Here is a 25,208-nt window from a genome sequence, read left to right as displayed (position 1 = left end):
AATCAAAGGAGACAGATAGATACCAGATCACCAGCGTGGCCTGAGCACCCCCGCGTGCTCCTACCAGAGGCAACTGCCCTCAAGCCTTGTGCTGCTCCCACAGTGGCTGCAAGGTGTGAGGTGCAGCCAAAATCCTCTGGTCCACTCTTCTGGAGAGGAGAGAGGGCAAAAACAGCTGGAGCTCAAAAAGGAAATACCCAGCCATCCTTAGTTTGGTTTTAGGTCTGTGCCATGAAGATACTTTTGCTTTCCCCATCTCACTGCTGGGTTGATGTGGGCAGTGCCTGGCCAAGCAGCCAGTGCTGGTGGTGCTTCTCACAAATGGAGCATCCTCTCTTTTCCCTTGCACCACTCTTGGTATGTTATTTTTATTAAAAATAAGTGTTTGGTGAAAGCCAGCATGGGATGCTGAGGCAAGCTGCTCTCCTGGAGTGTGTGGTGAGGACACCAGTTTGCATTTAATGGCAGAGTTACTACCACCAGTTGGAACCTGTTTTTCATAGATGGTTCATAGGAACCACTGCTGGTGTTGGTGAAGCTTGGCAGGTTTGGGTGGTGGTGAGCTGGGTCTTGTCTGTCATAATGGTGACACTGAGAGCCTTGCAGGAAGGGGTGCAGTGCCTTAGCCCACCTTCAGGCTGCTCTTCAAAGTCCACAAACGGGGGGGATGATGAGGAAGAATCCCTTGCAGCAGCCCCGTGTGTGGGCAACACATCCAGAAATCTCCCTGGCTTCCCAAACCCCCTCTCGTAGGGTGCTGCCTTTTATTACCCAGTTACCTAGGAGCTGGGGGCAAACAGGTTCTGGCAGTGAGGGTGATTTCACCCCACCTGCTTTGGTTTCATAACTGAGCCCCCAAACCCCGTTGGGCCCTCGCTGGTGCCTCCCGGCCGCGCTGAGGCCTAGTGCGCAGGGCGGGGGGCAGGAAACGGCTCGCCGCACCCTGCGCGCTGCAAACGCCCAGCACAGACCTCAGCCCTGCTGTAAAGAAAGTAAATAAATAAAAGCACTGGACCGCAGCTCCTCCCAGGGCTGGGGGACAGCGGAGGTGAGCCGTGCTCCCGGCCTGGGAAAGCAGATTGGGGTGACATCAAAGGGTGGCGGGGATGTGCCAGTGGCTGTGGGGCAGCCACGCCGCTGCTTCTTGCCTGCTGCTCTTCGGCTCAGTTAATACAGCTGAATAACCTGGTTTCTCCTGGAGGATTAGGTTAAGAAAACAAGATGGTTTTAATAGCCCTTTTACATCCTGCGTAGATTGTAGCTGAAGACCCTAACCAGCTTTGTAGCACAGCCAGACAGCACATCTTCTCTTTTTTTCCCTGTTTTCCATAACCTGATGCCAGTGGTCCTGCGCAAGTGGGCTCCTATCGATAATTCAAGTGCCCAGCTCCTGGCTGTGCTGTTTTGTCCGATTTCCATTGCCTCCTGACCTCCATCCTTCTTTATTTGCAAAGCTATACTCACAGGCAGCGGTAATAAATCAATTAATGACTCTGATGAATCGTTTAATGGCTGACAAAATAACACTACAGTCAACAGCTTGGATCTCTACAGCAGTACCAGAAGATGCTGGTTGACTCAGGGTAGGGAGACGAAACAGAGACTGTTAGCTCAATTAGTGCAATTAGTGTGCGATTTAAAGGCTTAGACGGCATCTGCTGGCGTACCAGGCCGGTGTGTTAACTGAGAGCTTCGCTTTGGAAGCGAAACACGGTGATCCAGATTGTCATCATTCCACTGGCTTCCACCAAAAAAAAGAGGGAAAAATACCGACGTGTGTGGCAGGGAATTAAAAATACATATGTGTGTTTGTGTATATAGCTATGCATGTGCGCCCCAGGAACGCATATATATATTGATTTCCAACATGGGAAAAATTTGCCGTCTTACAAAAGGTAAATAAGCTGGCCTGCCAGCATTGCCAGAGATGTCCTGGCTCATTTCTGGCAGTGGTTTCCGTGTGTTTCAGTGGAAGGAAATTCAGGGTGTCACGTGCCAATGGTGACCTTTGTGTGGCTGATGTGCATCTAGTTCAGTTCCAGCTTGGATGTGGTGGCACAGCAGTTCCATGCCCATTTTCTGCCAGCTTCCATGGCAACTGCACATTGTCTGTACCTTCACCAGGGAGGTTCGATGGGTTTTAGATGTTCACCTAAGGAAAGAGCTTTGGAAAGCAAACTGCAACCAAGAGTCCCTAAAAAGAGACTCTGGAACAAAATGTTGAAAATAAACCACGTGGGAGGAGCTGTGTGGCCAAGAAAGCCCTGGAAATGGGTGCTGGAAAGCCCTTGGGTTTGTACGCTGACCCTTAGGGTTTGGATGCTCACCCTTGAGGTTTGGAAGAGTTGTTCCTGCTGTCTTTTTTTGCCTTTTTTTCTTTCATTTCTGGCATGCCCAAGTGCTTTACAGAGCTGCTCCAGCCACAGCTGCGCTCCCATCGCTTCACCAGGGCTAAAGGTGCCTCAGTGTTTACCTTAGCAGCGGTGATGGGGAGGGGAATAAAAAAAGAAATAAAATGTCACTTCGCAGCCTTGTAAATCATTCATCAAGGGCTGACCAATTTGGCTCTCATCCTACAATATGCTCAGGGTACTTGCGGGTTTTTAATTACCAAGTTCTGCCAAGCGCCACATGTGCGAGGAACTTTAAATCCCCGTTTACGCCGCGAAGGCATAGGTGAGGTTTCAGGGTGTTTAACACGGAAAAATACTCTGTGGTTTTGTGGAAAAATGGGCATTTGCTTCAAGATTTTCTTTGGCTTCTCTTCACTTCTCCCTCTGCTCCCTGTTGCAGAGGGGAGGAGAAGAGCAGCGTCCTTTTCCCCCCAGATCCCCAAATCCACGTTCCTCCTCACTTCCCACCACTTTGGGATCCATTTCGCTTTGGGAGATTCCCCAAGCAAAGGATTATGGTGTGCTGGAAATCTCTTGAAACCATAAAATATCACCTTGGCAGCTTTATTGCAGCGCTTGCCGCCTTGGGAGAGAAGCGTTTTGCGTGATAGAGGGTTTAATAAAGGAAATTCCAAATGGGCTCGCTGCAGTTTGGGGCTCAGTCTTATATATTTTTGCATTAAGAACCGTCATCTGCTTTGCAGAGAAACTGCAATATGTTCATGGCCTTGGATTAAGATTTGGTTTTACTTTTATAGCTGACCCACTTGGGGGGATGGAGGGAGGGGGAGAAGTGGGTTCACTCCCTCTCCCATCTATTTTTGCTGCCGTCTGATGTATAAAAAGAGCCTGGAATGGGCAGGCTTATTTTTCCTGCCAGGACTTTTTTTTTATTAACTGTAAAAACACTCAGATCTTTGCTGCTGGTGGGGGGAAGGCTGTTCAGGATGCCTTGTTCAGGGGCAGGGGAGGGAGCGTGGCGTGGGGTGTTCCTGGGGGTGCAGGACCCTGTAGCCTCAGGGGGAATTGGTTATTTCATGAAGGGAGGCTCTTACTGGGGAATCAGCCTCCACTGTTGTCTGTGACACTTGCAGCTCTGAGATGCTGGGGTAGGAAAACCAACCCCTCATCTGGCGTGGTCCTGGCCTTCATCCCACATCCTGCACGCCAGCTCCTGCTGAAGAGGATGGTGAGGGGCACAAGGGATGCCCTGGGAAGGCACCAGGCAATGATTAGTCTGGTGCTCCCCTGCCTCTGCAAGGCTTTCTGGTCAGGAATAGCAGGATTGCCAACCAAACATGGGGATCCCATCTTGGCAATCCTTAGTCCTTAGTGATAATCCTTAATTTTGCAGGCTGCCCTGACAGCCTGGCTTCCCCCTGTGCTCACATCTTGTGGTTGTTGCTGCATTGGAGTCAGGGCTGGCTCGGCTGCAGTTGGGACGTGGGGTTTGTTGGGTGAAACCCAGCCTGAGCAGGCTCACATGTACCCCATCTCCTCATTGGATTTCCTCAGTGGAAAGTTTTTCCACTATGGTTTTAGGTGGGTACATCCCTCATAAAAATTGGTGGAGGGAGTGGTTCAGTGGTCCAAATCCAATTAACACCACTGGGGTGCCTTTGTAACTGCCCTGTGACTGGAATGGGGTCACTTGGTGTTGGGCAAACTGGGATGCACTTGGACAGCACAGGTACTGCTCCTTTCTGACAGGAATGTGTCACCAGCAGTGGCTTTTAGAGAAAGATCTTTTTCTTATATTTTGCTTCAGAGTAGGAGCTTCCTATCACACTGATGCTTTCCCAGAAGTGAATAAATGCAAATAGGGATGCTGAGAGGAGTGAGTGGGGTGTCCAGGTACCCCATGTCTGTCCCTGTCCCTCCTTTTTGGGGCTGGTGACTCATTCTAGGGAGGCACGAGGGGGAATGTGAATCCACAGGTTGAATGCAATGAATTTGGAAATTAATAATAAAGCCTTGAATTGCTGGTGAGGTCAGGGAAGCATAATTTTCAAAGGACAGGGCCAAACCAGCAAGCATGGTGGGGAAGTGGGAGGAGAAGCATTTTAAAGCTTTCAAACAGCTTCTGCCTAAAATTACACTTGGTGGATTAACAAGACTCGGTGCCTGGGTAAATGAACAAACAAACCCCAGAATCGTCTCCAGGTTCTGTGTGGCCATCTCCTCGGTGGGTGAGTCACAGAGGCCGGTGTCCCTCCAGCTGCCAGCATCCTGCTCAGGGCTCTGGGGACACCAGGCAGATGGACTCAGTGGGATGTGGCAGGAGAGGTGGCATTTCTAACGTGCTTTTGTCATAACTCTGACCATGTTTGCCCTGGTTTTGTTCCCCGCAGAGCGCAGCTGCTGCCCCGAGTCCCGTGCTTGGAAACATTCCCCCGAATGACGGGATGCCCGGGGGCCCCATCCCGCCCGGGTTCTTCCAGGTAGGCTGTGCCTCCTCCTGCTGCTCCCTCCCCTCCAACCACGCACGTGTTTGCTTTTGCTCTGGGTGTCAGCGCTGTCCTGCCTGTGTTTTGTTGGTTTTTTTTCCCCCAAGAGGATGCTAGGGAAGCAGCATGCCTGCACAGCTGACCTGTCTAGGAATAACTTGTGTTCTGCTGTCCTTCCACGTTTGCTTTCTATCTTTTGTGGCCTTAAAGCAAATTCCTTTCTTGCTCGAAGAGGTTACTGTGTATTTACAACCAATGTTTTTTTTCCAAAGCTGCTTGGTTTGTGTTTGGGTTGGGATTGTATTTGTTCTCCAGTCCTAACAGACGTGTGTAATTGAAAACATTCTGGATTTTGATTCCTGAAACTTTTTCCCCCTCCTCTGGTTAACCACTTGATTTTTTCCAAATGCAATCACTGAATGCATTAACAAACCCTGGCTACGGCTGCAGGCGGGAGTGGGCTCCAGCCAAATCCCTGAATGCCGTGGAGGCACCTTGTAAGCAAATACCCAGCAAAGTCCCCAAAGTCCCCTCGCTCCTTCCTTATCCCACAACAAGCTCTGTCTGGCAGAGGAGGGGGTAACATGTTTGGAGTGGTGCTGACAGACAGGATATCACCAAGCACAAAGAAAAGGAGTTTTCAAACCTTGAACCTTGAGGGTTTTTCCTCAAGGAATCTCTTTGCCCAGAGTGAGCTGCACTGGTTTGCAGCAACATAAGCTTTCGGTGCTTTAAAACCCTCCTGCTTGAGGATGAAACACTTGTTCGTGTAAAAAATGGGATAAGAGTTGAAAGGAATATTTGTTTTGGCAAGCTGGGCTTTTTTTAATCTGGGCTTGTGATTTGTATATGGGAGAACTTCTCGGGCAGTAGACAGGCGAGCTCGATAAGGAGCTTGTGATTTATTGTGGCGATATCTGAGCCCGATATCAGCGATTACATTTGTGTGGGAAGGGGGAAGGAGGGTCCCGTCTTTTTTTTTTTTTTTTTTTTTTTTTTTTTTTTGAGAGAGAGAGAGAGAAAGAGAGATCCCATTTCCTGAACATGCTTCTGACAAAGTAAGAATATCTGATATTGGTGGGGAACCCTAAAACAGGCGAGCCTTGCAGCAGCACTCGGGGCCGGGGGTGAAGCCAACAGCGGAGATGCGATCTCGCAGGTCAGAGCTGCTGCCAGCAATCCCAGTGCCAAGCTGCTGCTTCCAACAAATGTCTCTCCAAAACGTCCTGATCTCGCCCCGCGGTGAAGCTGACTGTCCTCTGGGGCTTGTGCTTCACGCCGAGCTGCGAGGGCTGCAAAACTGGCAGGAATTTAGGGCAAGGCGTCGAGAGGATGGGTTGGCTTTCCCAGAGTGGGAATGGTGAGGGAGAGGAGTCACATCTCTCCAGACTTTTACTGTTCGTGCTGCCGTCTCGACTCTTCCTGTTGACAGCCTCCAAGCTGTCCCCCCTTCTTTCCTCTCTGCCCTCCTGTAGCACTTTTGCACTGAGGGTCTGATTCAGGAGCAAACAGCCCATCTTAGCTCCCTGCCTCCCGTGCAGCTGGCACAGGAACCACTTGGGTAGGGGGTGGCTCAGAAGCAGGAGTGGATCCTGAAACCCCAGACAATGTAATAACACCAGGACAGGTTATGCTGCCCATCCCCAGCACTGCCAGAGGGAAGAGAGGAAGGGTGCTGGTGCATATGGCTCACATGTGACATCTCAAGAGCCTGCCTTTCCTGAAAGCCCTCCAACATCTGGTTTCTCCTCCCAGCCCTCGGGATGGAAAGCAGAAGAAAAATCCCACCTTTTAACACAGTCTGAACATCGCCTCCATGAAAGGCTGTCTGATTTATTGCGGGTGCTGGGGCTCATTCCAGCTTCAGAGATGCTGGAAAGCAGTTCTTGCAGAGATGGGCTGGAGGCTCAGTGTCGAGCCAGTCACAGCTTGGGGGTAATTTCCTATCTGTAGGAGATTAAAGTGCCTAAATTCAGAGGGCAAAAACAAAAAGGTCACAGAAGATAGAAAGGACTTCTCCCCAACCCTTGGTATGCCAGCCTTGGGAGTGAGGGAGGTGGTGCCACCTCAGCCAGTGCCATCCTCATGCCAGGAGAGGGCTCAAGGGTTTTCAGCATCTTGCTCTTCTGCACTAGGGACCTGCAAGGGATATCCCCAAGGGTAGCAGGCATGGCATGGGCAGATAGTTTTTGAGAGGATTTAGAGAGCCTGATCATGTCCAGGCATGGTGGGGAGTCACACAGGGAGCTGAGGAATGAGTCACCAGCAAAGCTCAGGTAGCAGAAACTTTGCAATGCATGAACCCCCCCCCCCAGCCCTGCATGTGAAGATGTCCACCACAGGCAAAGGGAAAACATTGATATGGACCATTCCTGCGACTCTGCAGCCTAAACACAAGTGAGTGAGCTTGGAGGAGAAGGAGTGCTCCAGGAAAGGGAGAAGCAAGGAGGACCCCAGGCTGCAGCCCCATCCATAACCACTGCCTTGCAGTGAGATTCCCTTCCCAGTGCCAGGGCTCAGCAGTGCCCTTCAGGTCAGGGGCCAAGGGAAGTGCAGCCTGCAGAATCTCCCAGAATGATGGGAGAGGCAGGCCCATGGCACTCCTGGGTTGCTGGGGCATTTCATGGTGCCAGCCAACAGCACAGCATCGGCTGCGCTCCGCACAAAAGGTTGGCTGGATTGACAGCCAGCATGGGTAGATGCTTTTATTTAAATCTCTCTCTTTGTCCCGTTGAGATGAGCAAACAAACCCTCTGCTCATCCTCCTAAAGGTCATCAGAGGCGTTCCTGCTTTTGTTTTGAAAGCTGGATTGATGCCGGGATGCAGATCCCTCGCAAGAGGGATGGGGGGATGCCAGGGAAATACAGGAAGGAAAACAAAAAATTGAAAGCAATTAATGCCACACCTTTACACCACTAAACAACCGGGGGGGAGGCCGAGTCAGCAGCCCCCCCAGGCATGGCTGCTGTCCCCAGGCAGAGTGCCTGTACCCCGCGCTGATGAAATGGAAAGTTGACCATAAATCAATGTCGGCGCTGCGTTAGCTATGCATCAGCGGCTCGGCGCCGAGATGCACCAAAACAAAGCACGGCTGCTCCGTGTTCCCACACTGCCCCCTAATGCAGGCAGACCTCGGGAGCTGGGGAGCACGGGGGCTACAGAGCCCGGGAGGCTCCCCCCACACATCCCCTGCCCTCCCCAGCTCTCCTCCCCACGGCCTGGAGACTTCCCCCTCTGGGTGAGGTAGCCTGTGGCATGAGGATGGTGAAGCCAGGGACAATAGGAAGGGTCCATGTTGTCCTGCTCCCTCCTTGGATGCCACCATTTTCCCCCTGCTGTCCTGATGTCTCAGTGGGATTTCCCACTGCTCGTCGGGTGCCGCCAGCTCCGGCCAGCCACTTCCATAAAACCAGGCTGCTCTTCCCAAAATCTCGGGATAGAACTTGGTACCAGCCTGCACCAGGCAGGGTTTGAGGGAAGGTAGCCTACAAAGTGGAGGAAAGGAAAAGCAAGCATCAGAGAAAGTTTTTTTTCTGGAAGTTTAGTAGGATGCCCGAGGCTTTTGTACCGAGCGTCTGGAGCATATGGTGGGATTTGCAGTCAACTTTCTCTCGGGTGCTCCAGCCAGATGGAGGTGACTGTTCTTGGCTCTGGCTGACACGGGTTTGTTTCCTGAAGAGCTTGTGTTAAACATATTCCTTAAAACCAGGCTTGTGCAGTTGGGAGCCCCAGCTGCAGGCGAGGCAGAGCTCCTGCCCACGGCTGCCTTTCTGTGTCTGCGGGGGGAGCTTGGCCCGCCTCGCCTCGCCTTGCCTTGCTGCCTTGCCTTGCCTTGCCTAACCTCGCCGTGCTTTGCCTTGCCTTGCTTTGCCTTGCCTTGCCTTGTCTAACCTCTCCTGGCCTCACTTGTCTCGGGAAGGTCCTCACCCAGCAGCACAGGCTGGAAGTCAACCGGGGTCTTTCTCTTTGAGGGCAACCGGAGCATCTCTCCTAAAGCCTCCTTCAGAGAAAGCTCTCTTTTTTTTCCCCTCGTCAACTTGCAAAACATCTCTCTCCTTCAGTAGAAATAAATCTCCTCTCCAATAAACACAGGCATGGCTTTAATTAATACCCATCTAATTTATTTTAGTGTTTTCTAACGTCAAAACTGGCAGGCAGGGGCAGGTATTTTAAACACAAGATGCCTCCCTATTGCTAACTCAAAACCATCGGTGTCTCGTGGCAGTGATGCTTTGCCTTCTCGTACCATCCTGCCTTGTTCTGCCACCCCCAGAGGTGCTTGAAAATGTTTTTAAATAGCAAAACTCCCCCATTAGCTGAAAGTATGTAGCCCATAAAACATGATCCATTTGTGGTGAATTACGCTGGAAACATAAATTGACACACACAGAGCTATGATCGCTCGTGCCATTTTCCATCTTTAATATTTTACAAGAAGTTTGAGGAGTCGAGCTCATGAAAGACAGAGTGGAAATAACCTGATCTCCTGGAAACTCCCTGTAGGAAGCAGCTGTGGCAGCAAACTTCGTCTGTCCGACGGACCAGGTTGGGCTTTTAAAGTCCCTGGAGTGCAGAGGGGAGAAAGAAACGAAGCAGAGAGGAGGTTGGGGCACTGACAACTGTTGGAAACAGTTTCCTCTAACACCATTTTAGCTGTTGAGGTTCTTTTTTGGGGTTTTTTGAGGCAGCTACAGGAAGATGAAGAATAACCCCACACAAAGAGTGTCCAGTTTTGGGGAGAAAAAGGAAAAACTTGAGAGATGATGGGGTTTCTGTGGCTGGGGAGAGTGCTGGAGATGAGAGTGAAGCAGCTGCAGAACAGGTCCTGCTCCCCCAGCATGGTGTGTCAGAAGGAGCTGTGCCGCAGGGATGGATGGAGGGATGTGGAGGAAGCAGGACAGCATGTGTTCAGCCTCCTCCTTTAACAGGAGTACTTAATAACTGCTAAACACACGGGTTTTTTTAAGGAAAAAGGGATGTTCTGTTGGTTGGAGCCCACATGTTGTCTCTGCAAAACACTTGTCCCAAGCGCCGTGATCCGTGGGGATCATCTGCTGCTCCCTGTGCAGCGAGGCAATCCTGTGCAAAAACCCAACCACTCCAGCAGGCGTTCCCAGCCCTGCACGGGTCCCAGCCCTGAAACATCTGCAAGTATTTATGGAGATAACAGCGTGCAGAGGGACTGACTGCCTTTCTGGCAGAGCAGGGCAGCCCTGCCGAGGGGGCCGCGGCGGCCGCAGCTTGGAGCGAACATTTTGGATGCTGCCACATAGAAAAAGCAAGAAAAGAAGGAGAAATAAAAAAGCAGCTTTCAGCTCCTCCCTGCCTGCCAAAACGTTTGCACAAGCTGGGCGTCACCTTATGCAGAAGTGTCCTCTGGGAGCGGTACCACATGGGATAATGCAAGGGCAGCCTTGGTGTTGGGGCAGGAGCTCACTACAGAGAGTGCACTCAGCAGCACAAACAGTGAATGTTCTCTGGGTCCAGCTGCCACAGGGGATTTTTCTCTGGTGGAAATGCTGCCGTGTCCCACAGATGCTTTTTCTCCAATAGTCAAACAGTGTTTGCTCTCCAGCTCGAAATGCAGACCCCAAGCATTACCTTCAGGCCCAGCCAAGGTGCCTTCAGGTGGCCGTGTCCCCTGTGTGTTTGGTACCTGTTCACCCCACACCCTCACCTGCTGTGGGATACGGGGGGAAGGACATCAGTACCTGGACAGCAATGACCCCCTCCTGCAGCACAGGGCAGGCGTCGTGGAGGACACTGGCTCTTGCATTGAGGTTTGGCCTCTGCCAGCCCTGGTTTTTACCTTCCACTTGATTTCATCACTCATTCACCTCTTCTGATCTCCCCTACCCCAAATCCTGCAGCTGAGATATGTAGGAAGGGCTTTGGGGGTGGCCAGACCTTACTGGGGGATGGTGGGAGGTGTCTGCTGCCCCTGCTGCACTTTGCATTCACAGACAGAGTTAGCAGCTCAGAAGCAAAAATAAGTCAACTTCCATGCCTGGAGAGGACTTCTGCTAAAGGAGGTTGATGCTGCAGTTGGACCTCAGAGGTTTGTCTTCTCCTCTCTGGTGGGACATGGATGGAGAAGGCAGTGGGGAGGGCTGTCTTGAGGTGCTGTGACCTCGTCCAGATGAGGCTGGGCAGGGGCTGGTTCCTTTTGGCACCTGGAAGATAAATGGTGGTGTAAGTGGTGGGATTTCAGCGGCTGGAGCAGAGGAGCTGGCAGGAGGCTGTTGGTTTAAATCTGCTTGGCTCCATCTCACGACTGAACCATTCAAATAAAAAAAAAATTAAAAAAAAAAAAAAAAAAAAAGAAGAAGAAAAAACCCACCCTCTTACTTTATTTACATTGCACTCAAGTTTCCGCTGTACAAAAGATTTGCAGGTGCAAATATGTCCTGCCTTCATTAACTTCCCCTCCCTTTTTAATTTATGTGATTTCAATTTTCCTTCCCTGTACTGTTAATTAGGGGACCCTCTAATCAGTACCATTATCACAGTGGTATTCATGTTTAGGAAAGCTGCTAAACAAATGCTTGCAAAATTGCTAAATGGCTAATTAATGTCTGTTAATTAAGAAAATTGCTCATGGTAACAAACCATGCCATTGCTGGCAGCAGCTAGAAGGCGAACACTTGTTGAAATTAGTAACGAGGCAGGTAGAGAACATCTGCTCCGGCGCCGGTCCTGGAGCTGCCGTCGCTTCCCATCACCTACTGACAGAGCTCCTCTGCTTTCTCTACCAATTACACCTCCTTGGACTCAAAAAATGCTTTTTTTTCCTTTTTTTTTTTTTTTTTTTTGTCTTTTTTTTCCCCTTTTTCCTCACGTTAACACGCACCGGTATATTTCTTGCACCGAGCTCGCGGTTTTTCCAAGCAAATTTTCGTTTTGTGCTTTTAAGGGAAATTTAAAAAAAAAAAAAAAAAAAAATTAAAGTGGGCGTTCAAGCCCAAAATGTCAGCGACTGCTGCATTGCAGTCTTAAACCTGCACCAACTAATCTCTCCTTTTTTCCCCCAGACATCCTTTCTTTGCTCGCAAGCCATTTCACTGGCATCCTTAGGGAATGCACCTCGAGGAAGGATGTTGCATCCCTTCAGCGTGGCGGTGCAGCCCCGGCTGTGCCACCCAAACACTGCCCAGGTGTGAGCTGGGATGTGCTCCTCATCCTCTCTGCTCACTCCAGCACCTCCAGTGAACCACGGTCAAAGCACAAACCCGGAGGTGTTTCCAGCCTTTGGGATGAGAGAGGAAAAAAATCATTTTTATTTTAAAATTTTTTTAGTTTTTTTTTCCTTTTTTTTTTTTTTTTTTTTTGGTTTGGGGGTAGTTTTTCTCTTTTTCCCCCCAACCTCTCTGGTCCTCTCCTGCATATTTTTTTCCCTCATTGCACACCCCTGAAAAGTGTTTCCCTGTGTGTTTATCATTGCAGACTTGGTTGAACCACTGGACCGTTTACTCTCAATGTGGCCACTGTATTTTGACAGATGTTCTGATTTTTAATATATATTTTTTTTTTTTGCATATATCATTACTCATTGTTCAGCTGCAAATGAATAGAAACTCAATTAAAAAAAAAAAAAAAGGATAAAAAATTTACTTAAAACCGGGAGAACTGACTCCCTGACTGAACAGGTCCACCTGTGAATCCTTTTTTTAGCTCTTTCTGCGCTTTCATGTGCTAATCTATAACCTCCTTCTACTGTCTGACCTCACAGGGACCGCCTGGGTCACAGCCCTCGCCACACGCACAGCCTCCACCCCACAATCCTAACAGCATGATGGGACCCCACAGTCAGGTAAAGACACTAGTGATGGGTAGGGCTGTGAACCGGGACGTGCGCTCGATTTACTCCTTTTTTCCCCTCTCTGGAAGCATGCTGGGCAGCGGGTACCCGCTCCCCAGGGAGCATCCCCCTGGGCACCCCAGCTCCAAAGCAAAATGTTGGTTTTTTTCCTTTTTTTTCTTTTTTTTTTTTTTTTTCTTCTTTCTTTTTTTCTTTTTTTTTTTTTTTTTTGGTGGTTTTTGGATATGCAGTTGTCAATGGACTGAGAAGTCAGTCGTGGGTATCAGACTGTTTTACCTTCCCGAGGTAGCCTAAGAAATTTAACTTGATGTGGATTTTTAAGCTTCTGTTAGTAGCAGCAGTTGTAAAAAGAAGTAATGTTAAGCCTTTCTTCTTTTTTTTTTTCTTCAGTACTTAGCACTGGGTTTTTTTGTGTGTGCGTGTCTGTATGTGCTTATTTGCCACTTTTTTTTTAATATATCTCTATATATTTAAACTTGAACATTATCTAACACTCAGGGTTTCCCATGCACTAATTTTAACAGCCTCACCTAGTATTGCCAACGTCAAACACGCTCTCAAACAATAAACCTACAGAGAAAAATGTCTAAAAAACGGACTCCAGACACCTTTCTTTTTTTTTTTTCCCTTTTGAAACATCACTTTTTTAAAAAGGATGTCTCCTTTAAAAAAAATAAATTAAAAAATAAAATAAAAAAAAACAAAAGCAGTGTGTACAGGCTAACCAGAGTGTGTGGGGAGCGTGCTGCCTCCCCAGGGCTCAGCCCTGACCCCCTTTTGTGTCCCCACAGCCGTTCATGTCGCCGCGCTACGCCGGAGGTCCCCGGCCCCCCATCAGGATGGGCAACCAGGTACTGCACTCCCACGATTCTGAATTTCCCAGGAGTAGCTGTTATTTGGGAAGGGGGATGAGGGCCAGGTGTCCTACAGATGCTCCTTGGGTTTGGGTGGCAAGCATCACCTCCTTGGTCACCCTTTTTTTTCTTAGTGCCGGATCACCAGGTGTCACTTAACGTTGATGGTTTAATTTTATTGTGATGCTTGGGCCCATCCAGGGGGAATGTGCTGCTGCTTTCCAGCCATGGTGTTCCCAGCAGGGCTGTGCCATGCTGCATGCTCGCTGCCTGGCTGGATTTTCCCTGCAATCGCAGAAAATTAAAGTGATGGAGATAATCCTGCTGCTGGGCTGACCGAGTGTTTAGATCAGCGGCGGGGTCACGCGGGGCAGGTCACTGCTGAATTTTTTGGGTTGGGTTTATCCTCTTATCCCAGCTTATACAAGGGCAGTTTGTTTCTGGCCTTGTGGATGGAGGCTTCCACCCCACGCCCTGCCTGGGTGCATGCGTGGCCTTTGGTTAAGGAACTCCTCTCCTTCCCAATGATGCCATGCAGATCCATGGAGTAATGACCAAATTTGTCACTAAAGGGAAATTAAACCTGCAATTCCTTTGAGCAGCAAAGGTGTCTGTTCAAAAATTATCTTGGGAGCTTGTTTTTTTTTTTTGGCTATCAGCATGGTTCTTCTGTAGGTCTAATTAACAGAAAGAGCAGGACGGTCAGGAAGTAGGATGTACCAGCTTGCTCTGGGTTTGTGCTTGCTGGATTTGAGACTTGAATCTTTAGAATTTGCTAACTGATGCTGAGATGTAGCTGAGAAAAGCCCAGAAGGGGCTAATGGAGGACCCCCATGGCTGGAAGAGTCTTCCACCCAGGGCAGTGATGGATGATCTAACGAGGTATTAATTCACTGCACCTCCTCATGGGTCAGTTTTAACAGGACCCCATCCTGCAGTGGTTCTTGGCTTATCCCAGGCTCTGCTGCTGGTGAGCACAGTGAGCTGGGCAGGCAGGAGAGGCAGGGGGGACTGGTTTGAGGAGGCTGTTCCCACAGCAGGATTGGGCATCCAGGAGTGGGTAAAGTTAATTAGAAAGATTTAATTTTTTTCCCCCAGACACCACATAACAAACACATGTTTGTACCTAGGCAGAGCTCAGTGAGGTTATGGTCACATCCTGAGGGACAAGAGGAATAAATAGGCAGGCAGGAAGGTCAGGCAGCAGAAGTGTAAATATCCACCTCTGCAACCCTCCTGGTTTATCTTCCTCCTGCTGCCAGCTTCCAGCCTGCAAAAAACTTGGGATTGGGCTGATTGTGCCTCGGCACAGCCGTTGCACCCAGGGCCTGTGCTGTGCTCCAGCACGGGGATCCTCAGTGTTGGCATCCAGCATAGCAAAGCTGTTTACAGCTTGCTTCCCTCAGGCAGACAATATCTGCATTTTTCTTCCCCTTTATCTGTTTGGAGTAGCCTTTGAAGCTTAAATAGCAGCATTGCCCGAGTCTAAGGTGAGTTTGGGGAGGGGGCCTTGCTCTGCTGCACATGGAGCATCTCCCTGCCACAGCCAGGGAATCACTGCCTGGTTTGGCCCTGGTGCTGTGTGTCACCAGGGTGCCATGCTGTTGGTCACCTTTCCCTGCTGGACTTGACACTTCTGTCCTGCTCAGCTTGGGTTTTCCCCTGCTTTCCTAAATACAGTGGCATTTGGGATGAGGGGAGGGGGAAACGCCTTGTTTGGGGTTTCGAGAGGGTTTGCAGAAGGATGAGGGAGGCAAAGACCTGGAGGCTGTAGCAGTGGGATGTGGGATGCAGGAGGATGCAGTGGGATGTGGGATGCAGCGGGATGCAGGGGGATGCAGGATTTATTTTTTAACCTTGCTTCCTTGCTTTCACAGCCCCCGGGTGCTGTTCCCGGTACACAGCCATTGCTGCCCAATTCGATGGATCCCACGCGACAGCAAGGTAAACCCAGCAGAGCAGGGTGAAGCGCCGGTGCTCTTAATTAGCTGTTAATTCAGGACCCAGAGTGGCTGTGGTGCCGTGTAACACCCCTGCTTTCCTCCCACCAGGGCACCCCAACATGGGCGGCCCCATGCAAAGGATGAATCCTCCGCGAGGGATGGGCCCCATGGGTCCCGGTCCGCAGGTAAGCCCGGAGCCAGAGCACATCCCACAAACCATGGGAACAGCCTCGTGGGGCTCGGAGTTCCCCCCCACACCCTGTCCCCCCATTAGTGTTAATGTGTTTTACATTAGTCTTGCATCTGGAAATCCCTCCTTTTAACAGGAGTGAGGTCTTCAGAGCTCATTAAGGGTATTAGAGCCTCCCTCTTGCCCTTCTGTCAGAGGGGATGGCACTTAGCTCCGAGCTGGAGCAGCCTTTGAGTGCATTACACTGCCTGCTTGGGAAACAGTTACAACCCTAACTGCAGGAAAGGGGAGGGAGGCTTGCATTTGAAATTAATAAATAAAAAGAAATGGCAAAGATCCCTTTAGCAAAGGGAATAAGGCTTTCCCCTGCGAGGTTCCTCTCCACCTGCCCTTCTTGCTGCTTGCTTGAGCTCCGTATTTCAGGAAAGGGGAGTAAACTTGAAATTAAGGAGATCTGGGTTAATATATGCTGTCGTTCCGTTGATTCACTTCATGGAGTGGCTTGTTGTTGACTCACTCCTGTTTGTTCCTTCTACGAGACTTCAAAACCAGATTACCATATTTTGGTTGGAGGTTTATCCTCTCTGCATCGTCGCCTACGTGGAGTTTGTAGCGCGAGGATCAGAGTCTGTCAGGAGAGGAGCGGGCGCGCTGGAGTTTTGTTTTGTTTTTCCCCTGGAGACTGTTGAGATAAGTGAATGTTGTGTAAAGAGGGAGTTGTGTCATGTCTTTAGCACCAACCTGAGGATGCTGCTCGGGGGTGCTCAGCCACGTCCACGGGCACCTGAATCCATCCTCGGGCAGGGCACAAAAAAACCTGCGCGAGCATCGTTTCACAGGCAAGCCCTCCCATAGCGCTGCTGCGGTGCTTGAAATCCTCCTTTCCTGGAGGATTACACCCAAAAGGAAAAAAAAAAAACAAAGGCATTTGCAAGGGTGGCCTGCGCCAAGGCGAGCGGCGGCGGCTTGCCCGGGGGAGGCTGCTTCCCACTTGCAGAGCTCGCCGCGAAACTTGGAAGCGCGGAGCGCGCGCTGAGCGCCGCGTGGGATGGCGGCGGCTCCGGGAGCCGGCAGGAGTTGTGAAATGTTCAGAGCTTTATTTTTGACTCCTCCATTCCCTGTGTATGTACATTAGGGAGAGGTTTTTTGAGAGGCAGCCTTTCCCTGGAGAAGCGCTGGGCTTCCCAATCTGGCACCCGCAGGCGCTGCCTGCCTGCAGCCATCCAGGAATCGGCGTCTGCGCAGGCAGCCACCAAAAATACCGACCCAGACCCCGCAGCCCCTCGCACCTTGTGTGCCCTGGGCTTGTTTTCCTTTAAGCTTTGCATTGGGACCTTCCTAAATCCTTCTCAGACCATTTGAGAGGGCTTCAGAACATCCAGCCAGGACATCCTGGAGTCCTGACAGCAGCTCCTTATTACACAGCAGTGATGAATCATCCCTTTCAGCTGATTGCCGCTGCCTTTTTCCCTTTAGAAATCCCATTTGTAGCTCTGCAGAAGCCAGGACAGGGTTTGCCAGCACCAATATGAGGAGGGTTTGTAGCTCTCTGGGTTTTGGTGGTGCCTTGCCCAGGTCTCCCGGCACAGCTGCGTTCCCTCCTCACCCTCCCTGAGCATCTTTCAGCTGGCTTCGTTTTCAGGCCTTTCAGCTCCAATTAAAAACGCTGAGCCCTTTTTTTTTTTTTTTTTTTTAAACAAGGGGCTTGATGCTGCTATTCAGTGTAAATGGCTGAAATTTCTATCAATTAGGGACTTGCTGGTAATTTGTTTGGGGAAAACCCTTTTCTGCCTCTTCAAAACAAACTTTGGTGATGCCCTCAGCAGTGCACCGTGCACTGGTAAATCCAGGTAAAAATTGGCAATACTAAGTATTGTACTTAAAATCAAGTTTGAGGCACTCCAAGGGGCTGTGGTGTAGGAAGTGGCCAGCCATCCCTCCTCCTGCTGTAGCAGTTTTTTCTTTAAATGGCAGAAACACAGTCCACAAAGATGCATTACAGAAGAGAAGGGAGGTGGGAGGGGAAGAGTGGCAACGCGACCTAAATCTGGCTGCACGTCGCCTGGAGGGCACACGGAGCACAGCACAGACCAAATGGAGCGCAGCATTCGGGGGATTCCTCTTCCTCCACTGCCTTGGGCTTGGCTTTGTACTGGAGCTGGTTTTGGGAGATGAGGGATGCAGATCTGAGGCTCCCAGTCCCAGCTGGAGGCTAAGCCAGGGAGGAATAAGGCAGGAGAGGGGGCCCAGGGGGCTGCCTGCCCTCGCCTGCTCCAGGGGATGGAGCAGAGAGCTGGGGAGCAAGAGAAAAACAACAAGCCTGGCTTGGTGTTCCCTACTCCAGCAGTCATCCAGGGAGCAAGGAGTGCTCCATCTCGGGGGGAGCTCATGCAGCCCTTCCTCATCCTTACACTGCAGCAGGAACCTTCCGAGTGGTGCCTTTTCTCCTCCTCCTGCCCCTGTTTTCTCCTGCACAAAGGGAAAAATCCAAAAGGCTGTTGCTGGCGCTGGGGGCTGTGCACAGAGCTGGGAGGGGGATGTTTTCCCTCCACAGAGAGCAGGGAGGGGGAACTTTGGGGCTCAGCCTGGCTCCCATCCATATTCAGCTGCCTGGGGTTTTTTTATAAACACAATTGCTTCTTATGTTCATCGTCATTAATTTTTTTTTTAAAGCTCATTTTTGCACACAGACCCGCTTGTTTTTTTGTTTGTTTATTGGCTTTTTTCCCCCTTTCTCTTGTCTCTGGTGTCCTGCCCGTTATGGTAGACTGACCCTTGGTTATCGTTGCAGAACTACGGCAGCGGCATGAGACCTCCACCCAACTCCCTAGGTCCTGGCATGCCTGGAATTAACATGTAAGGCAATCCCCACTCTGGGAGGTTTCACCACGGGCTCGGGAGTGTCTGCAGAAAAGCACAAGGTTTATTTTTTCCCCTGTTTAATTTTGTCCCCAGGGGGCCGGGCGCTGGCCGACCGTGGCCGAACCCCAGCAGTGCTAACTCAGTGAGTATCTTGGGCTGGTTGGGAAATGTCCTGCAAATGGCATCATTCCCCGTTAGCTGAGCCCTGCTAATGAGAGGAGAGGTTCCCCAGCCTCTTGCTGGGCCAGGCTGTGCCCTGATGGGATCCAGCCCATGGCTGAGCCTGTCCCTCTTGTCCCTACAGATCCCATACTCTTCTTCATCGCCTGGTACATACGTGGTGAGTCCTCCTCTCCTGCCCCTGCTGTCTGTCCTGTTGTCAGGAGTTCTTGTGGTCTGGGGGGAGTCAGTGCCATGGGAGGTGGCTGGGCTGGGTTTGGGGTTGGGAGCTGGGGAAGGTGTTTGAAGACATGAGAAGGTGGGCAGTGCTCATGTTTGCACATCTGACCCCAGCTTTGTTTCCACAGGGTCCCCCCGGCGGCGGTGGCCCTCCAGGGACACCCATCATGCCCAGCCCTGCAGGTACGAGCCCTCTGAGACCCCTCTCTGTCCAGGGCCATCCCTGCCCTGTTGGTAATGACCAATTTTTGTGGCTTTTGGCTTTCTGGCAAGTGAGTAGCATGGGCTTCTTGACTTTGGGATTGCATTTGGGGATGTTCCTACAGGCCCCTGTGGATTTGGATGCCGGGGGGCTCAGGAAGGTGAGGAATTACCACCCTACCCTTCCCAGCCAGGAGTTGAATTCTTTTTCACAGTTGAATTTCTGTGATTAAAAACTTTGTGGATCTTCATTAAATACAAATTAACCAGAAAATGGTGGTAGTTAGAGGGAATTTTGGGTGATAAAATACAAAAGAATGAGTTCAAGTGGCATGAGTTTGTTTTAATTAAGAAATGAATTAATCACCCGACTTACTGGGCTTCACTGTTCCACAGATTCAACAAATTCAAGTGACAACATCTACACAATGATTAATCCAGTACCGCCCGCAGGCAGTCGATCGAATGTAAGTCTGCTTTCTAATAATTTACATATCAGATACCATAACAAATCATAATTAACTTCATCAGTTGAGAGTAAAGCAGTTTAATTGATTTCAGCCATTTGTTACAAAACAGAAATAAAACAAACCATCAAAAAGCGATTAACTCTTGGGCGACTTTGTTAATTTTTTATGCTTATTAAGAGAGCAGCAGTCCTGCTGCTCCGGCCAAGGTGCTGGGTTTTGTGGGATGTGGGCAACCTTAAATCCTGTGGAATTCTGGTTGGAATGCTGTGCTGCAGCTCTGGGTCCAAATTTTGTAGGTGAACCCAGACGACCATGAGCCCCACAGCCTGGGAGGGTGATAAAGCCCCATGTTGTGCCAGGGAATGTTTAGATTGGATATTAGAAACTTTTTGTCATTGAAGGGGTTGCCAAGCATTGGAATGTGCTGCCCAGGGCAGTGGTGGAGTCACCATCCCTGGATGTGTCCAAGGAATGTGTGGCTCTGGCACTTCAGGGTGTGGTTTAGTGGGTGCTGAGTTGACTGTTGGACTTGGTGATCTCAAAGGACTTCTGCAGCCTCAGCAGTTCAGTGATTCTGCCATACCTCCCTCCTTGCCCTGCTGCAGAGGGATGGCTGGGGCAGGGACAGTCCCCAGGAGCCACCGTGGCAGCTGCTTGGGGTCGTTCTGTGTCTGATTTTGGGTTTGTCCCCTTTTCCTTGCGCAGTTCCCGATGGGCCCCGGCTCTGACGGCCCCATGGGCGGCATGGGCGGGATGGAGCCCCATCACATGAACGGATCATTAGGTGAGCCTTGGTGTCCTCCACCCATCCCCTGGGGACACTGGCAGAGTGTCCTGTGTGCCTGTTGCCATCCTGGGCTCAGCCCCCAGCTGGCACCCGTGCTCAAAGCAGAGCCTTTGGGTGGAAGGCAGCGGGGCTGTGGGGGGCACAGGGCTGTGGCTGCAGGCCCAGTAAGGCTCTTCTCCTTTCTCTCCCCTCTCTGCAGGGTCAGGAGACATAGATGGACTTCCGAAAGTAAGTGGGGTTGGTTGCAGGGCGGGTGTGTGGGCTCTGTCCTTCCCTCAGCACTGGGGTGCTGCTGTGACCCCGATGGATGGGGACACAGGGAATGTGACCACGGCGTTGTCCTGCCCCTGTGGCGTTTTGGGGGGTTGTGGGGACCTGCTCACCACCTCCTCTCCATTTCCCACAGAATTCTCCAAACAACATAAGTGGCATTAGCAATCCCCCGGGCACTCCAAGAGACGACGGGGAGCTGGGAGGCAACTTTCTCCATTCCTTCCAAAATGACAATGTGAGTGAGTGAGTGAGTGAGTGAGTGAGTGAGTGAGTGAGTGAGTGAGTGAGTGAGTGCCTGCATGGGGATGGGGGGCCAGTCCCCAGGTGCCCCAGCACTGGGATGGGTGGGCTTGGCACAGTGGGGGCCTTTTGGGCTTGGGTTGTGCCGTGTGGGAGCTGCTGCAGGACAGAAGGGTGGGCAGGGGGAGATGAGGCAGTGGGTGGAATGTTGGGGTCTGTGGTGGGATGGGTGCACAGGTGGAGAGGAGCTGCTGCAGGGGTGGCTGTGCTGCTCTGGCCCATTGGAGGCTCCGTGGGTGGCTGCAGACATGCCTCCTGTTCTCCCTCTATTAGCAGCATATACACATGTGCATGTTAATTACTTGTTTCAAATTGCATCTCGCCCCATACTGTTCTGCTGATTTTCTTCCCGGAAAAGCAAGTTACAGCTCAGATTAGAGCCCTGATAAATTGGAGTCTCCAGCATATCCTCTCTTCCTGGTTTATTAGATCCAATTAGGTTGCTGTGCAGTTGTCACCAGCCTCCTTTTGCATCCCTCCCTTGGCTGTCCGGGGCTGTGACCCGCCTGGTTTCTCACCGTGGCTCTGTCTCTCTTGCAGTATTCCCCCAGCATGACGATGAGTGTGTGATTTCCCTCCCCCTCCTCCTCTCCAGGATCAAGAGAGTCAGCTGCCATTCGGAGGATCTCAACGAATTATGCAAGAAGAAGAAGAAGAAGAAGCTAGGTGTATGGGCAGGGACACGCGTGGCGGGGGCCAAAACCCCAGGTTTAGTTTCATGCAATAAAAAGGCTGAACTTTTTATTCCATAAAACATGAAGGACAAAACTTAAAATATTTCAAGACATGACAAGACCCTTCTTTGTGCAGAAGGGTTTATATATGTACATGACACTTCTTTTTGGAAACAAACGGAAGCCTCTAGCACCCAACTCCGATCTCTTTGCTTTGTTCTTTTAAATAAAGACAGAAACCGAACCTGTTGTATGTTTGTGCCGTGCGACACCAGGAAGCTAGTCTAGATATGAAATCATGTTGTCTCTGTTGTAGTCATTTTTTTAAATAAACTGGACAGTTTACAATGGTGGTTTTCGTTCAGAAGGCCTGTTTTTCTTTTTTTTTTTTTTTTTCTTTTTTTTTTCCTTTTGGTTTTGGGTTTTTTTTTTCCCGTGTATTTTTTGGGGTTATTTTTTTTTTTTGGTTCGTTTGCAGCACAACGCTTCCTCCTCCAGTTAACAAGATCTGCTTTGGGGAAGAGACTCCAGCACCTCGTTATAAACTTGTTAATATAACAGGTGACCCCTTCCAGGATCACATCCTCCAATGAATCGTGATCTTGCTCTCTGTGACTGTGGCATGCACTGTGTTAGTCTTTCCCCCTCCTCTGAGTACAAGAAGAAATCTCTTGTCCCTCCCTTCCCCAGAATCCTTCAGCTGGTTCACTGCAAAAATAGATTTTTTTTTAAATAACTTTTTTTTTTTAAATCCACCAGAAAAAAAAAGAAAAAAAAAAGGTTAATCTGACCTGGGACTTTGAAACTGTGATCTCCAGCTAACTTTGGGATTTTCTGGGGGTTTTATTTGCTTTGGGGGTATTTTGCGGGGGGATTTCTTTTCTTTAGAGATGTGCTCTTGTCAGGATTTCACTTATCTATGATTTGGAACTGGATGGAGATATTTTTTAAGGAATTCTTGTTGTTAAAATGTAACCTTGCTATTCTGTAGGCTCGCTCTGTAATAAGAAAATAAAAATTAATGGCAAGCATCGAAGGCCCTTCCTTCTGGTGGGAGAGGAAGGGACGAGCCAAGGCGGCGGGTTGGGATCTCTGTACATGACACTACCCTGTAGTTTGGTCTTGGTTTTTTCTCCAGCTCCCATTTCTGCTCCATGTATATCATATTCTGTAAAATATTCTTCTCTCCCTTGGATTTGACCTTTGTGCGGATTATTGAAAGCATTGTATCTTGTTTCAGTGTTTTTTCTTACCTTGTAGTCTGGTTCGAAAATTACCGAGAGGGGAAAAAAAAAAATAATTATTATACATTGTAGTTTGTGTACGATATTTGTTGATAATGTTTTATTAAAGGGATGTCTTTTTTCCGCACCCCTTCATTGAAATGTTTTTGGGGGACATTTGGCTTGTTTTTATTATTCTGACTGCAAGACATGAGATGACAAAACAACTTTTTTTTTAGTGTGTAATACGAATAATAATTTTTTTTAATGTTTGCCTTCTTTTTCCTAGGCATTTTCATTCTGCTTTACCTGTAGAAAGTCAGGAGGGAGGGAGGGGTGGGTGGGATGGGGGGGGTCTGAGGGTATCAGTCTCATAGTTACAGTCAGGTTAATATTTTCCAATTAATGCAGATTTGTTGCATTGCATACCCAGGGGCTCCCCAAGGGGTCAAATTTTTACCTTTTCCACTTTACATCTTGTTCAGGTGTGGGGGGTTTTTTCCTATTTTCTTTTTTTTATTTTAATTTTTCTGTTCTGATGTGAGGAAATGAAAGGAGCGGTTTTAATGTATTTTAAAATGAATAGCTAAATTATTGTCTTCATTGGTATGGGATGGTTTTTTGAATGAAACGGTTCCCCCTCCTTCTCCCCCCTCCCCCTGCTGTAATAAATATCAACATAAACATTTGATTTCGGTGCTCTGCAGTTTGTTCCTGGTGTTTGCTGCCAGACCCAGGGTGGGAGTTGGGAATTTTTTTCCAACCTTTATCAAGGGCCAAACCCCAGATTTGGGGTGCAGGAGCAGAGGTGATGCAGAGCTGAGATGGCATTTTAGGAGGGCTGGCTGAGCCTGGGAATTCAAAATCCCAATGGGATTCAGGATGCAGTTCAGGACCTGGGTGAGGTTTAATGATGCCTCTTTTTTCTTGGAATTGTTTTTTTTAAAGCATTTTGAAAATTTAGCCTAGAAAATGGTCAGTGTTGTCTGCACCGGGCTGAGGATGTTCTGGCTGGATGCTTGCCCTCCCCACACCCAGCCCACCAGGCTGCAGAAAGAAAGGGGTTTTTTAGGGGCTAAAAGGGGGATTTTGGCACACTGCTCCCCAGGCTTTGCTCGTTAGAGGCTGGGGGAGTTGGGATGCCAGCGTGGTGAAGGAGGCTGCCCTGCCCTGCAGCCGCTCCCTGGGCCAGGAGCTGCATGCTGCCACTTCCCTTTTGCACTGCTGGGAGGTGAGAAAGGAGGGGAATACACGAGTGCTGTTCTTAAATACGTAAATAATAATAATAATATATAAATATTGAGCTTGAAGTGGGGTCAGTGCCCCTCCTTGGGCAAGAGCTGTGGTGCTGGGTGGGTGCACAGACCCAGGAACAAACAGCTCCAGGAGCTACTGGGGATGGAGGAACCCAGGCAACACAACCTGGTTCCCCAATGGGCTGAATCAGAGGCTGGGGGAAGGATTGGGAAGTTTTAGGGCTTTGGTCCAGGCAATCACATCCCCCTGTCCTTTGCAGAAAGCAGAGTGTGAGCATTGTCCATCCTTTGGTTTCACAACCCCTGAGGGGTTGAGGCTGATGGGGAAATCCTGCCCTCCCAGGCCCTGCTCAGCTGCCCAGAGCAGCAGGCTCCTGCACTGCTGCCCGTTGTGTTTTTATTGTGGGGCATAGAAAAGTCCTTCCTGATGGTTCTTAAGGGTTACAGGCTGGTATTATTAAATATCACCATGAAACTGCCAAGTTCCCTCCTCGAAACGTCTCCTGAGCCCAGCCTCAGGGATAATTGTCTCCCCCATTAGTTTTCATTAAATTAAATGCAGGAGGAGGATCAGAACAACCAGGGGCTCCAGGCTGAGCACGGTGTGTACTTGTTGGCACGATGTGTGCAGCCTGTGGAGCTGGATTCTGCAGTGGGAGCGGTTCAGGGCAAGGGAGTGTGGAGTGGTGGAGAGCTCCCCTGTGGGCAGCCAGGTTCCTCTGGGTCCTGCAGAGCTCTCCTGCGGGCAGCCACGCTCCTCTGCCTCCTCATCCCGGGCTCCTGCCACCCCATTCTTGCATGTTCTGCTTCCCTGGCTGCCGTTCATGAAAAGTTAATGCCTGGCCCTGGTCCGTGCTGAGGTAACGCCACTCGTCTGCTGAGAGCCTTTATAAGTTATTGATGCCAACCCAGATGTGCTCCTGTGACCCATTGTTGGGCTCCCCAGCCCATCTTCCTCAGCTGGGCCCATTCCAGCAGGCCATGCTGGAGGAACTGCGAGAGCTGAGCTGGGCACAGAGTGCTTGGGAAGTGCAGCAGGACACCAGGGACAGGTGGTAGGGGCTGCCTGGTGCAAGGACCACGAGGGGCCAACCTGAGCATCTGTGCCAAGCTGGG

The 25,208-nt window shown here is 50.1% G+C and overlaps 1 protein-coding gene across 2 annotated transcripts in view; it reads left to right on the top strand.

Annotated features, from left to right (window-relative positions):
- SSBP3 (single stranded DNA binding protein 3) overlaps positions 1 to 22,984 on the top strand; it is a 56,012-nt gene extending 33,028 nt beyond the window's left edge. Inside the window, exons 5-18 of one of the 2 annotated variants that reach the window (XM_058029858.1) lie at positions 4,745 to 4,834; positions 12,571 to 12,651; positions 13,452 to 13,511; positions 15,392 to 15,458; positions 15,566 to 15,642; positions 18,439 to 18,503; positions 18,603 to 18,651; positions 18,814 to 18,849; positions 19,037 to 19,091; positions 19,506 to 19,576; positions 20,285 to 20,363; positions 20,566 to 20,594; positions 20,773 to 20,874; positions 21,480 to 22,984. In XM_058029858.1, the coding sequence (XP_057885841.1) occupies positions 4,745 to 4,834; positions 12,571 to 12,651; positions 13,452 to 13,511; positions 15,392 to 15,458; positions 15,566 to 15,642; positions 18,439 to 18,503; positions 18,603 to 18,651; positions 18,814 to 18,849; positions 19,037 to 19,091; positions 19,506 to 19,576; positions 20,285 to 20,363; positions 20,566 to 20,594; positions 20,773 to 20,874; positions 21,480 to 21,509 (891 nt within the window). In that variant the 3' untranslated portion in view covers positions 21,510 to 22,984. The remainder of the gene's footprint in view (positions 1 to 4,744; positions 4,835 to 12,570; positions 12,652 to 13,451; positions 13,512 to 15,391; positions 15,459 to 15,565; positions 15,643 to 18,438; positions 18,504 to 18,602; positions 18,652 to 18,813; positions 18,850 to 19,036; positions 19,092 to 19,505; positions 19,577 to 20,284; positions 20,364 to 20,565; positions 20,595 to 20,772; positions 20,875 to 21,479) is intronic. The other variant, XM_058029859.1, reaches the window with a different exon arrangement.
- The last annotated feature ends 2,224 nt before the right edge of the window (positions 22,985 to 25,208 follow it).

The sequence above is a fragment of the Melospiza georgiana genome, chromosome 9 (assembly GCF_028018845.1).
Source record: "Melospiza georgiana isolate bMelGeo1 chromosome 9, bMelGeo1.pri, whole genome shotgun sequence".
Lineage (NCBI taxonomy): Eukaryota > Metazoa > Chordata > Aves > Passeriformes > Passerellidae > Melospiza > Melospiza georgiana.
This window is presented reverse-complemented; position numbering and strand designations above follow the sequence as displayed.